We start from the raw sequence: 13,410 nt of genomic DNA, 5'->3' as shown, positions 1-13,410 counted from the left end.
CCTTGCAAAGGGTGGAACTGGCAATGACTAAATGGGGAGAAAATCAGGCAAAAAATATAAAGCATAGCTGCTAACTTTAGCTATAGATAGGTAGGACATGTAGCCCAGACCCAAATCCTTAGTGTTGTAATATGTATAGTTTTATGTAATGTTGTTTACTGTGACTTTCCTTAAGCGCTCATTGTGATTTCATAGTGAAACTAAGAAGAAATAAATTATGATGGTGAATAACAATTAGCTACCATTCTTGTGTTTTTTATCGTAAGCTGTCTTTTAATTTGAAATAATTTCAACAATTTATAAGCAGCCTAACAGCACTAGTTTAGGTAGATTTTTGTTAGTAAGGTAGCCAGCTAGCTAACAGCATCTTTCATATTTAAGGTTATGACAAATTTAAATACACTTTTCTAGCTAGCTAACACATTTAGCTATAAACAGGTAGCCTGAAGGTTGTAATGTGTATAATGTTTAATATGCTGACATTGTGATATTCTTGAATATCACATGATTATTGAACAGAAAAATAATAAATAAAAAATGGTAATGGTGAACGACTCAAAATCAAACTAAATATTATACTTTTTCTCTTTTTTGTTATTTTTAATCAGTAATCAGCACAGAAAAATAGTGAAAAAATATATGATGGTGAACGATAATTAGCTATTATATTTCTTTAGGCATTGTTTTTTAGTCATATCTTGATTTTTGTTATGAAAAAATTTACATCAACTACTAACAAATATTTTATTATATTTTGCTATTTTAGGTTGGGCCCTGCACTGGACTGGCGACCTGTCCAGAGTGTTTTCTGCCTTCCGCCTTCCGCCCAGTGACTGCTGGGATAGGCTCCAGCTCCCCCAGAAGGATAAGCGGCTTAGAAAATGTTATCATATTGATAACAACTAATATCAACTAATGCAAACAATAGTAGTGAAACAATGAAGAAATAAACAATAATGACAAACCAGCTTTTATAGCTGTATTGTAGGTAGCTGGCTAACAATCTACCTCTCAGGAAAAATGTAGCTACTTTGACACAGTCAGCTAGCTAATGCCTTTAGCAGCAAAGCGCTAGCCCCTAGTAACCCCTGCCCTAAATGTTAGGGTCCGCAAACCTGAAACCACTGTTTTACCCTGAAACTGCAGGTCTAGAACTACTGCTGGCTCCATCTACAGATGGATGACGCTGGGAGCTCTCAGCGAGCGGAAGTCTTTGCGCTGCTCCGCTGAACTACAGTGCCCCCCCGGAGGGACAGTCAGTGCTGACTTAGCAGCTGCCACCTCTCCCTTTTCTCTCTCCCTCTCTCTTGAAATCTGATTGATCCTTCCGTTGAATCTGTACGCGCTACTCGCGCTCTCCAGCAGCAGACACTGGCAGCTTGTTTGATCATAAACACTCCTCGAACCAAGGTCATTCTCTCTTTCTCTATCTCTCGTTTCAGATTCCTCGGGCTAATGAACTTCCTCTTGCTTAAGTCCACCGCAGTCAGCATAAGAGCAAAAGACTTGAGGTGGGGTGGGAGGGTGTGGGGGGAGTAGATGGGAAGTTGAAAAGCTCTGGGGCGGATAACGTCTTTGAGCCCGGCCGTCTTTGAGGAGCTGCAGAGGGGAATGTTTTGATTTCTGATCTTCGCACTTCTGGTTCTGCCCCCGAAGATTCATTTGAAAGCAATGACAAAGAGGTCCTCCCTGCTCCACGATAGACGATGAATAGTAAGAGGCCCCTCTCCCTGCATGAGCCGCATAGGTGTGTTGGAGTGTTCCGACTCTTAGAAGGTGCTCTGTGGGACCAGTGTCCATATTTCAGATGACTGCATTTTGATGACTTAAGCTAAATATTGAGGCTTGACATTTTGTCCCTTCAAAACAACTTGAAACCAAGATGGAGAACCCCTATTACATCTTACTGTACATGTCAAGCATGACATGGCCTGCCATCTGAGAAACCGTGAGATTTGAAGTCTCTGCCGCATTTTTCTTTTTACAGAATGCATCACAGAAGAAGCGCAGAGTCTAGAAAGCAGATGCTGAGCCACACACAGTGAATTAAGCTATGAAAAAACAAAAAATGCAATAAAAAACATAAAAAAATGCAAATTCTAAAAAATAAAGCACACAATTATACTCTAAACATTTCGTGCTGCATACACATTTTTGGTAGATTTACAGGAAACATTACAACCTCCAGCAGCACTGCTGTGTCTGATCCACTCGTGCCAGCGCAACACACACTCCCACACCACCACCACGTCAGTTTCACTGCAGTGCTGAGAATGATCCACCACCCAAATAATAATACCTGCTTTTTGGTGGCCCTGACCATTGAAGAGCAAGGTAAAAGGGGGCTAACAAACAAAGTATGCAGAAAAACAGACAGTCTACACTCTTTAATTACAACTGGCCTTCTGTGCATTGCCGCAGCCACTGTCGAGCTCCACAATGGCCACACCCCTTACCCCACCAGCCAATGACAGCAGTGTTCATTATCATAACAAATTAACCTGGAAAACGATCTTTTCTTCACAGATGAGTAAATGACAGGGTAAAACACATCACACAAAGACTGAATGAAGGTTTTTTTGCTTTATACTCTTCGAAGATGTCTTTCAAAACGCACAGGGAACTACATTAAATGAAAAAAGAGTCTCCTTTTACGGCCGTGATATAGAAATTATTTGCGATCAAAACAAATTGTGTGCTAATAGGCCTATCCACTGTCATTAGACGCATGGTTCATATAAACCTAGGCGGATATTGGCTACAAATTGAAGCAGCTTCTCCATTATCTGCCTGAACTCGTCAGCTGCTCATGCCTGACGCCTGCAGAACGTGTCTGTTTATCACATGGCTCTCATCTCGCCGGGAGAGAGCGGAACGCTTGTTCTCATTAATCTAATGCACCGTGGCCCGGCTCATCATCGTTTATGTCTTTACTCCGGCGTGACTTTTATTACAGAGACGCCTTCGTTAGGCCATATTGGTTTTCTGGCGAGATCTCCGTCATTTCTCCACTCAGGCCAAACGAACCTAGGAGGTTCTTCTAAATCAAAACGAACGGCGCGACCACCAGCACACACACACACACACACACACACACCTTTGCGGCTGGTTTGGTAGCATCGTTGTCTCTCCATGGCGCAATGAGGAAAATTGTGCTGACTACTCGCCCTTGCAAAAGTCCTCATTAAGCTAATGAAAGCCTTCAAACGCAGAAACCAAACAAGGGTTCTGGGAGGTTATTACAGAAAATTACACCTCCAGGAGAGCTGGGCAAAAAAAAGAGGGGAAAAAAAGCTTGTTCATTAATTCACGCTTCGCAAATCGCTAACTAATTTAGCCCCGCTGCCTTCCCTTTCCCACCCTAATGGATTATTTTCATAGAAATGTGAGTGAGCGTGTTGATTTTTTTCATTCTCGGAACAGGCGCTCAGAGACCCCATGCATGAGCGGAGAGAAAACACGCAGAATTTTAATTCACATTAAGGCACATCAGGGGATCGGCGATCGCTCACACACGAGCCTGCTCTCTCTACCTCTGCTGCGCTGCTCTATAGACAAGATATAAATAAGCTAAATAGCTATCTGAAGTTGAACAATTTGGCAAATGAGTCCTGCCTTGTAGGCCTAGCCCCTCATTCTGTATGCCCAGACATGATCTATTCACTGAACTCTGCTGGTTGGGTGGTCAGGTTTACTCCCTTTTATAATACCAATTTTGATCTGGTATACAGTATAATACGGTTGCTGTCGTATGAAAACAGTCAAAAGCTGTTGTTCTGTTTTATATTCTTTAATACCGTTTGAAAACACAAGCTGCTCTTTACATTGTATGCAGACTTCATGATGAATGCACCAATAGAAATGGTCGAAATTTACTTAGGCTACGTTCACACAGCAGGTAAAAGTGGCCCAAATCTGACTTTTTTGTTTGGCTGTCCACATTATCTTTTAAATGTGACCTGTATGCAACATTAGTCTGAACAGACCACGCTCCTAAACTGACCCACATGTGCAAAAGCACAGGGCGCTCCACAGACTCAAAGGAGGCGAGACTTTCCTCCAGAAGGTGTTCTCAGATTAAGGTAAAGGGGTTTGAAGTGTTGCTTCAGATACAATACTAGAGCCACAAGGCTTGATAGATTTAAAAAATCTGTGCTCAGGCAAGCAATATAAGGTTTTGTTAGGACAGCAATGATATACTGAATACAATACTGCATATAATACTCCGCTACAAAAGAATATTGGGGAAGATTTTTTAATTTCAATTAAATTGTTAATAATTTAGTTTCTTGTGGGACAATTATTAGTAATTGTTTGCCAAAATTTCTTGAAGGGTGGTGACCGCTTAGCCACACCAAATCACCTCTACCTTTTTCTACGTGTGTCCTCCTTGTCTCATGGCTGGTGTCTTGGGTTGCCAGATCTCCCTCTTTGGGTCCTGGGGGTGCACTTGGAGACAGGCCTAGCAGGGCGTGACCCAGAGAAAGACCATTCTGATGCACGTCTGCAGAGAGAGTAGAGGAGCGGGCATTTTACACATATGAAGGGAGTTTTTTTGCCAAATTGTCAACTGTCAAGTCCTCCATTGGCTAACTGAGGCAAGTGAGGGAAAACTCTGAACTTCACTGTAAAGTTTCACATACAGGAATATTTTGGCAAGAATTAGGAGTTATGAGGCTAATATAACTACAAGCAATGGAAACATACCACACCAACTAGCAAACTGCACATTTTTATGTGTGAAAATGAACAAGACTGACAAAATTCAGGCTTCAAGATAAATGCCACAACTGTTTTTAGTAACATTATGTACTTTTTTCTGTATTTATAGATAAAAGTATGTCATATAGTGTCAGAAACCACATAATCCCATTTATTTGCCATTACTTACCAACTCATCACAGTTTGAGAGAGGTTTGTTTTGCTTTACTCAGGAAATAAGCTTCCATTACTTATTAGCTACATTAGCATTGCAGCTCCAGTGCAAAACTGTAGAAGTAAGCTTGATAACACTTTGTTTGCTTCTTAATGATTATAAAATTATTATCAAACAATTAATGATGTAAATGCTATTAAATGGACACATTTCAGTTTCAAACATAGAAGTACAGAAATAGCCTGAAGCCTGTATGATCTGTGATCCGTATGATGGTTTAAGGAGGGGCTTACAAAGGTTTACAAATTCCTTAAAAATAGTGGGCAAATGATAAAATACATTTAAAATATCTTTATCAATAAATTAGCAAGATTGTGGAACACACTCATTCTTAATGATCAATACCTCACTGTTAGTAAATGCTTACAAAGGGCCTGGAAACAGCTTCCAAGGAAACAGTTGCATTTAAAACATCTTAATTTATGAATCTGCAAGACCATCACTAAAGTAAAACATCTTTATTCGTCATTATCTCTGCCTTAATAAGGGCTAAAAAATAATATTTCCATGTTATACACAATTTAAAAGGGACATTAACTCCCAAACCTTACAGGACAACACAATAAAATACCGTAATTTACCTTGTTTTTGTAAATTTTATTGTAAGTTACTGCAAAATTACAGCGTTCAGGCATCTGCAGTTTATGAAATGTGACTACTTACTTGCATTTACTATCTTGTTTAGTCATTGTGAATTTAGTTCACTAGTTCTTGTTCATACGTCTTCATTAACATAACCAAGCATGCTTGTAAATGAAAGATTACCATTAATTTACACTGAACTCGTTAGTCAATAAACAGTTAATACTGTTGAGAACATCTTATTAATGTATCATATAAATACCATTTATACTTCATTTCTAAGCTTGCTTACAAATGATACGTTTCTGTTTACTATGGCATTTATAAAGTGCTTGCTAACAGTTAATAAACCGTTAAGAAGCAGACCTTAAAATAAAGCGTTACCGCAAACCTCAGACACCAACATGTCTTGGCTGACTGACTACATCTGAAGTAAGAGGTAAAACTGATTTCTCAACCAAACCATCCCTCTAAAGTTCTGCTTAATTGGTACACAGCCTTCTTGAGCTGAAAAAGGGCTCAAAAAAACTAATCTTATTGAGACGAACCACTAAACCAATAAAGAAAGCAGATATCTTGGTGGGATATAAGGTAAAGTGCTTTAACGTTAAATTCTGAGAGTGAACTGATAAAAAAATGGGATTTAAAGCACTTCCCACAGCATCTTCCCCTGGCAGACCAAGCGCATGAGTTCGAGGTCATATCATATCGTATCAGTTACCCTTGGAATACCTTTAATATTAACCTAGATGATAAAAGTAGAAAGCATGACATGTGCTCATGTAGTTTTATTTCCTGGTCCAGATTCTCTGAGAGCTTTACTTTCAGCAGATTATACGGTATCGTCTTATACTTAATGCTAAAAGCTTGGCACACTTGCAAGCCTGTGCGCGCTGGTCTGGTCACACATTATCATAAAAGCATATTTCCCGAGTGCTGCGTGAGTGGTCTGTGCAGGAGTGCGATGATGTGTGCTTGGTGGAAGAAAAGAAGCAAAAGAGAAAAAAAAAAACATGCCAACATTTCTAAGACAGTTGCAAAGAAAGATGTGATACAAACAGTGTTTTGCACAGCTGAGAGGGAGTCTGTAAACAGTACTGTGTACTATGTTAAGTCAAAGACCACCACTTACTTATTTAATGTTAAAATGGCCATAAAGTACAAGCTATACATTTTGCAGCTACAGGAATAAAAAGCAGAAAACTTATATATCTAACATCAGCTAAGTATAATGTCAAATCAAAGAAAAAATTTTCACACCTCCAAAGTTCAGTCTTAGAAGTTGGTTGCATTTTCTGCTTCTCACAATCCAAATAATCCCAAACACATTCAGTGATGTTGAGGTCTGGGCTCAGACTTGTTCTGAGAACACCAGCAGCTTCTTTGTTTAATTCCTTGATTTTCTGCTTTTTTCTCTGTTTCCTTTTCTCAGTAAGAGCTTCTTAACAGCTACACATCCTTTCAGACTCAGTTTTGAGTGTCTCCTCACAGTGGAGCTGATTTTCTCCTCTCTCTCAAAGATGAAAGCTTTAAGTGCTGTTTATCTGATGGGGACAGTTTTGGTGGTCTACCAGGTCTTGCCTCCTTTTTTTTCTGCAATTATTTTACTTATTAAAATCTATCCTGGAACAGGAATAACTTGTACTTAACAACTGTTTTAACTGATTTTCTCTGATTTTGCACAGATTTTTGTAATTAATAATTTTAAAGAGGTGTAATGATACTGATATTTTCAGGTTTGATACAGTTTTATTGCTGAGGTCAAAATTTCATAGTTTTTTGATGTGTTAAAAATGTCTTGGCAGAGCTCTAATTCTACAGCACAGCAACTGGTTTGGTTAATAAGATAAATAATAGTCCTTAACTAGAAATCTTTCACCTGGAAGCAGAAGTTCTATTCTGCCCTATAATGTAGGCTCTGTCTGAAACATAATAAACACTGCCTGCTCATACAGTATACTGAGGCAGGAAGGCACCCAGTCATATCTGAATCGAATGTCTGTATGAAACACTGCCTGCTGAGGTTCCTCTGTTCAGCTGTTTTTGAAGGCAGCGTAGATGTATCCTTCACTGCATTACATATCCCATAGTCCTCTGTGTCCATGGCGATATGGTTAGGATAATTATCAGAAAACACCAGCACTGGCGCAGTGGACAATGCTGCCTTCTAAGGTGCTGACTTATGAGACAGTGCAGGCAGCAAGGCTTCGAGACAGCAGCCTTCAGTTATAATACAGACAAAATAAACCCCAAAAATCTCAGCCCCTAGAATTTTTTAGGAAAACTGCCAGTCATTTGAGAGTGGGTATGTGCACTGCATAAGCCACACCCACTTTAGGAGGCACTCATTGTTGATCATTGACGGTGGTTTTCTCAAAAAATAACAAACGAGAAACCCCCAGAAGAGGCCGAGGGGCATTTCAGTGACCTGATTTAAAAGTGCAATTCACTTATTTGAATGTTAGCCTTTTTGATTTTTCAGTACTGTATGAGAATCATTACACCTCATCAGTAACCAATACGACTGAGCCACTGGAAGTCGTTCTGGATGACAGTACAGACAGGTGAGTCACACTGTGGCTAGAAAAAAAGCCTGGAGTGAGTGTTAGAAAGACCACTGGCCACCGCGTGGGGGCTGAGGGCAGACGTACGTGGCCGATCAGATGAGCTCTCGGTGTGGGCAGGAGAGCTGGACACGCTGCTGCTCTGCCTAGAGGACAAGTGACTGCCTGACCTACGGCCATCATCCAGGGATGGAGCCGGGGACGGGCTGTCTGGAACTCGCTCCTGTAAAAACACATATACACATCGTTATTTAAAGCTTTATGCAACACACTGAACTACAGGCTTACTGTTTGTTATTAATCGTAAAAAAATATTATTAGTTACCCACAATAAATTATATTTAACTACTGTAAATTACCATAAATTATTCACTAACTAGTACAAAATATCAGAAGTTATCATGAACTTTCCTGTAACTGCAACAAATTATTCAGAATCAACTACATTATGCAGTATCTACTATGAATTATTCAGTAACTGATATGAATGATTCAGAAACTAATACGAATTATTCGTTAACTACTAAAAAGTATTTACCAGCTACTATGATTTATTCAGTATCTACTAAAAAGTATTTACCATTTACTATGATTTATTTAGTATCTACTATGAATTATGCAGTAGCTACTATGAACTGTTTTGGCAACTACTGTGAATGAATCACTATGAAATAAATATGTAATGTATGTAGTTATGAGTGTGAGGAACTAAAATGTGGGACCCACATACAGATCTCTGAAAAGGATGGGCACTCATCATGTGTATAATGCAAGGAAAAATACTTCTAACGCTTACAGTAAAAAAAATATATGGGTTTTAACTTATGAAGTAACCTGACTGCCTTCCATTTCTTATATGATTGGGTGTGAACAGAATAAATGAACTAGATTATTGTGTTGTTAACATACTATTAGATATAGCAATGAAATGCTGTAACTCCTGCTTTAAAGCCCCATTCAGGGAATTTTTCAGTTCTGTGTAAAATGATAAACATGACCAGGAAAAGGAGTCAACTCTCGAGTAAACGTGTAGTTGGAATGTTAACATAACTGATTCCGAATCTCTGAGAAATGAGAAACGTGAAAGGCGTTGTGTCTACAGCCCAGAAACAACTCATCCTCAAATCACTGATTCAGGTTCAGTGAAGCCTAAAATCCCTTTTAAACATTGTTTAATCCAAATAAACCAGCGACGCACCTTAATGACCGAGGTGGCCATTCTAGATGTGTCACTATGGGCCTGAGCGGCTGCAGCCATGTTGGCGATGGTGCTCAGGTGGTTCATCTGGTTCATGGCCATGGTGACCGAGGCAGGGGGCAGGCTGACCGGGATCAGGGGATGTGACATCATCATGAACGGCAGCTCTAAACCTGCTGGGCACAAAAATACCAACAGTGTATAAGTGTGTGTTTCACAGGGCATTTTCCATGTTGAGTTGTGACATCAGTAGACAAATCAACTAACTGCTGAAAACCACCCAAACAACCAGTATTTATGATTCGCTTTTGATTTTCTATTAAATATTCAGTAACTACTCTGAAAATTCTGTGACTACTATGAATTATTCAGTAACAACTATGAATTATTCAGTAACTAGTAGGAATTACTCAGCAACTACTATAAATTATTCAATAACTACTACAAATTGTTCAGCAACTAGTAGGAATTACTGAGTAACTACTACAAATTATTCAGTGACTACTTTGAATTATTCAGTGACTACAACGGATTATTAACTACTACGAATTATTCAGTAACTACTAAAAATGATTCATTACCTACTATAAATAATTCTGTAACTACACTGAATTATTCAGTAACTACTATAAATGATTCAATAACTACACTGAATTATTCAGTAACTACTATAAATGATTCAGTAACTACACTGAATTATTCAGCAACTACTATAAATGATTCAGTGACTATGAATTATTCAGTAACTACTATAAATGATTCAGTAACTACTATGAATTATTCAGTAACTACTATAAATGATTCAGTAACTACTATAAATGATTCAGTAACTACACTGAATTATTCAGTAACTACTATAAATAATTCAGTAACTACTATAAATAATTCAGTAACTACAATGAATTATTCAGTATCTACACTGAATTATTCAGTAACTTCTTTGAGTTATTCAGTAACTACTATAAATGATTCAGTAACTACACTGAATTATTCAGTAACTACTATAAATGATTCAGTAACTACTATGAATTATTCAGTAACTACTATAAATGATTCCGTAACTACTATGAATTATTCAGTAACTACTATAAATGATTCCGTAACTACTATGAATTATTCAGTAACTACTATAAATGATTCCGTAACTACTATGAATTATTCAGTAACTACTAGACATTATCCAGAAACTACTATGAAAAAAATGTCAAAATTTAAAAATAGGTACTTTAAGGGTTGTTAGCAAAGGCAATGCTTATATATAGAACCATGAACAGTGAAAGAACCACGGGTCTTTTCATGGTTAAATAGTTCTGCTCTATGATGGAAAACCTGTTGTATGTGATTTTTATAAAAACCTTTTTATGAGGTGATTATGAGAGTGAGGAACTGAGATGTGGACAGCGTAGAGGTCCTTAGAGTTAAAGGTAAAGAACGCAGTGATATATAAAATCTTAATCTCTAATTCCTCTCAGTCACTGTGCTGCTGAGGAACACAGCGTTAGGCCTCAGCATGGCAGTGAGTATTTTTGGATCTACTGGAGTCACACAATGCAGACCAATTAGCTGCTTCTCGAACCGCTGCAGATGTCTTCATCCATAACGACCCAGTGATAAATTAGACCGCAGATGCTATTTGTAGCGCAACATGCAGCGTGACAACAACGGGGCGAGAGTCGATTTGCCTTGTCCCTCGATCGCTGACGGCCCGTTTGTTTAGTCTACTGATCTAATACTAAGAGACAGTATAACAGCATTGTGCTTCAGACGAGTACAAGTGTATGTATGTGTGTGAGAGGGGGAGAGTGTTGTACATTTTTTAGGACAAACAAAAAACAACATTTATTTAATTTCCAGCCAAAGCAGACATTTTGTACAATTTCAGAATCAAGAAAAAGCAGAAAACATATATTTAACAAAATAACACAGAGGCCTTGACTACTAAATATATACATTTTTTTCAGCATTTAGTGTGTCCGCTCATTACCTTTATTACAGCTTCCGTTCTTTTCAGGAGACTCGCTTTCAGTTTTTTAAAGAAATCTGCAACGTGTATCAGTGAACATATCAACAGACTAGGCTAACGTCAGCTTGTTTATACCAAAAATCTGCCAGAATGGTGGCAAATAAAGTGGAATATTTCTACAGCACCATTTTTACAAAAGTTGCTCGCTAGTGGACAACCTAAATTGGGGTTGTATTATGTTTGTAGTAGCAGGAGGCAAAACATTGACAAAGCTGCCTTTTTGGCGACATTGCTGCAGGGATTGTAATATTATTATTTTCCATTTTAAAACATTTTCTATTTCTTTTTTATCATTAAAACAATTATTTTTTCACTGATTTCACTGATTAAATGGCTTCAGCAGCCCAAAACGGACCACTACCCCCCTCAGGATTGGATCAAGAACCACCAAAGGGTGTTTCACGGCCCACTTGGGGTCCATGGTGTAGCGGCTGAGAAATCCTGATCTACCAGGTCTTGCACATTTGTTAGGAGCCTCTTTTATTTGTCATTTTTAACAATTTTTAACAACTTTAATTTTGGAAACTTTTGGAAACTTCACTTATTTTCCTTTGACGTTCAACCTTAAAGCAAGTGGTTTATGTAATCTCCCATAGTCTCCCATAATGCCCAACTGGAAACTGACAAATGAAGGCTGGTCTCTGACTTTTGCACTGTATTATACACATATGACACATATCATTATTATGTATAGATACTTATATATATATATATACATACGATTCATATGAATGATGTCCTGACATGGTACAAAAACAAGTGTGTGTGTGTTTCTGTGTGTGTGTGTGTGAATGTGTGTGTGTGTGTGTGTGTGTGTGTGTGTGTGAGTGTGTGTGTGTGTGTGTGTGTGTGTGTGTGTGAGTGTGTGTGTGGAGGCCTAACAGCAGAGTAAAGAAATTAGATCCTGTCTCTACTGGACAGGTCAGTGCTTGGGGTTACATTGAGCCACTCAACTGTGGCTGCCTGTGGTCTCTATAGCCACTTTGAAAGCGTGGGATGAAAGGGAAAAAGAGAGAGAGAGGCGAAGTACGAGGGAGGACATTTTAGCCCGTTTCCCTCAAAAGACTCATGGGTTTTTCCACAGAGAGGAGCTCCTGAACTGTGCTGAACCCACTGTAATGGATTCCGCTCTGGCTGACCGTTAGAAAGAAGAAACGTAAGAGAAAATGCCTCGCCTGTGATGCACCGTCAGAGTCATTTTTATCTGCCTCTATAGTTCAGAAACGTGGCCGGGGCCTCGACGAGACAGGAGACGAGGAGGCCTTTGGAACCAATCGCCCACTGCATGCAGACAGCAATCTGCCTTTCTGCTTTTGAACCCAAATACCAGCCAACGCGAAAGGTCGGAGGGGCTTTCTCATCGTCCGAGACTCGGAAACGGCACTCAGAGACTAAAGTTACGTGGGAGAAAAAACAAAAGGGAACATCCCCTCCTCCCTCCATGCGCTGACATTTTTAGTCTGGGACAGAGGAAACCAAATGAAAGGAAAGAGAGAGAGGGTGAGAGGGAGAAAAAGACAGAGAGAGAGGGAGGCTTGATTTTTCCTGAGACAGATGACGCGCAGATCAGTCATGCTGCTCGAGCAGACGAGAAGGAGAGGAGGAGAGATCAAAGAGGACGAGTGTGTGTGTGCACGTCTGTGTGCTCGTGTTGTCTTTGGGGGGCTGTTATTTGGATGGGATGATCCTGCACCACATGCCAAAAGCACTTGCAAGCTGTTCCTTCAATTTCTTTTTGATTTTTTTTTCTGCCCTATCCCTCACCACCTCGTCTATGTTAAAGGTTAAAATCACAGCATCCATTAATCATCGACGCACTAAACCACCGCTGCTCTTTAAACGCTCCAGTGTTGCTGCTGGTTTTCGACATCAGTATTACAGCGAGCAAAATCAAACTGACATACAAATTAATTTTATATTAATTATTTCTTGTTCATAGTTTATTAAAAATAGCTGAGAAATTGTGTTGAAAGTGCAAAACGTTGGATCCACATCACATTAGTGTTTGTAAGTAGGAGATGTTTCATTGTGATTTGAATTTGATGATGTTTTGTCGTGTACAGGCTTATTTTTACACAAAGAAAAAACATCCTTGACATTTTTGCCA

At 39.0% G+C, this 13,410-nt stretch overlaps 1 protein-coding gene across 4 annotated transcripts in view; it reads right to left on the bottom strand.

Annotated features, from left to right (window-relative positions):
* The window catches only part of dachc (dachshund c), a 107,815-nt gene that overhangs the window by 23,715 nt on the left and 70,690 nt on the right, over window positions 1-13,410 (bottom strand). For 2 of the 4 annotated variants that reach the window (XM_036564875.1, XM_036564877.1), the window contains exons 4-6: window positions 9,281-9,456; window positions 8,170-8,305; window positions 4,370-4,504 (exon numbers count right to left, since the gene is read on the bottom strand). In XM_036564875.1, the coding sequence (XP_036420768.1) occupies window positions 4,370-4,504; window positions 8,170-8,305; window positions 9,281-9,456 (447 nt within the window). The remainder of the gene's footprint in view (window positions 1-4,369; window positions 4,505-8,169; window positions 8,306-9,280; window positions 9,457-13,410) is intronic. The other 2 variants (XM_036564876.1, XM_036564878.1) reach the window with 1 other exon arrangement.

This window comes from Colossoma macropomum, unplaced genomic scaffold (genome assembly GCF_904425465.1).
Source record: "Colossoma macropomum unplaced genomic scaffold, Colossoma_macropomum, whole genome shotgun sequence".
In the NCBI taxonomy this organism is placed as follows: Eukaryota; Metazoa; Chordata; class Actinopteri; order Characiformes; family Serrasalmidae; genus Colossoma; species Colossoma macropomum.
This window is presented reverse-complemented; position numbering and strand designations above follow the sequence as displayed.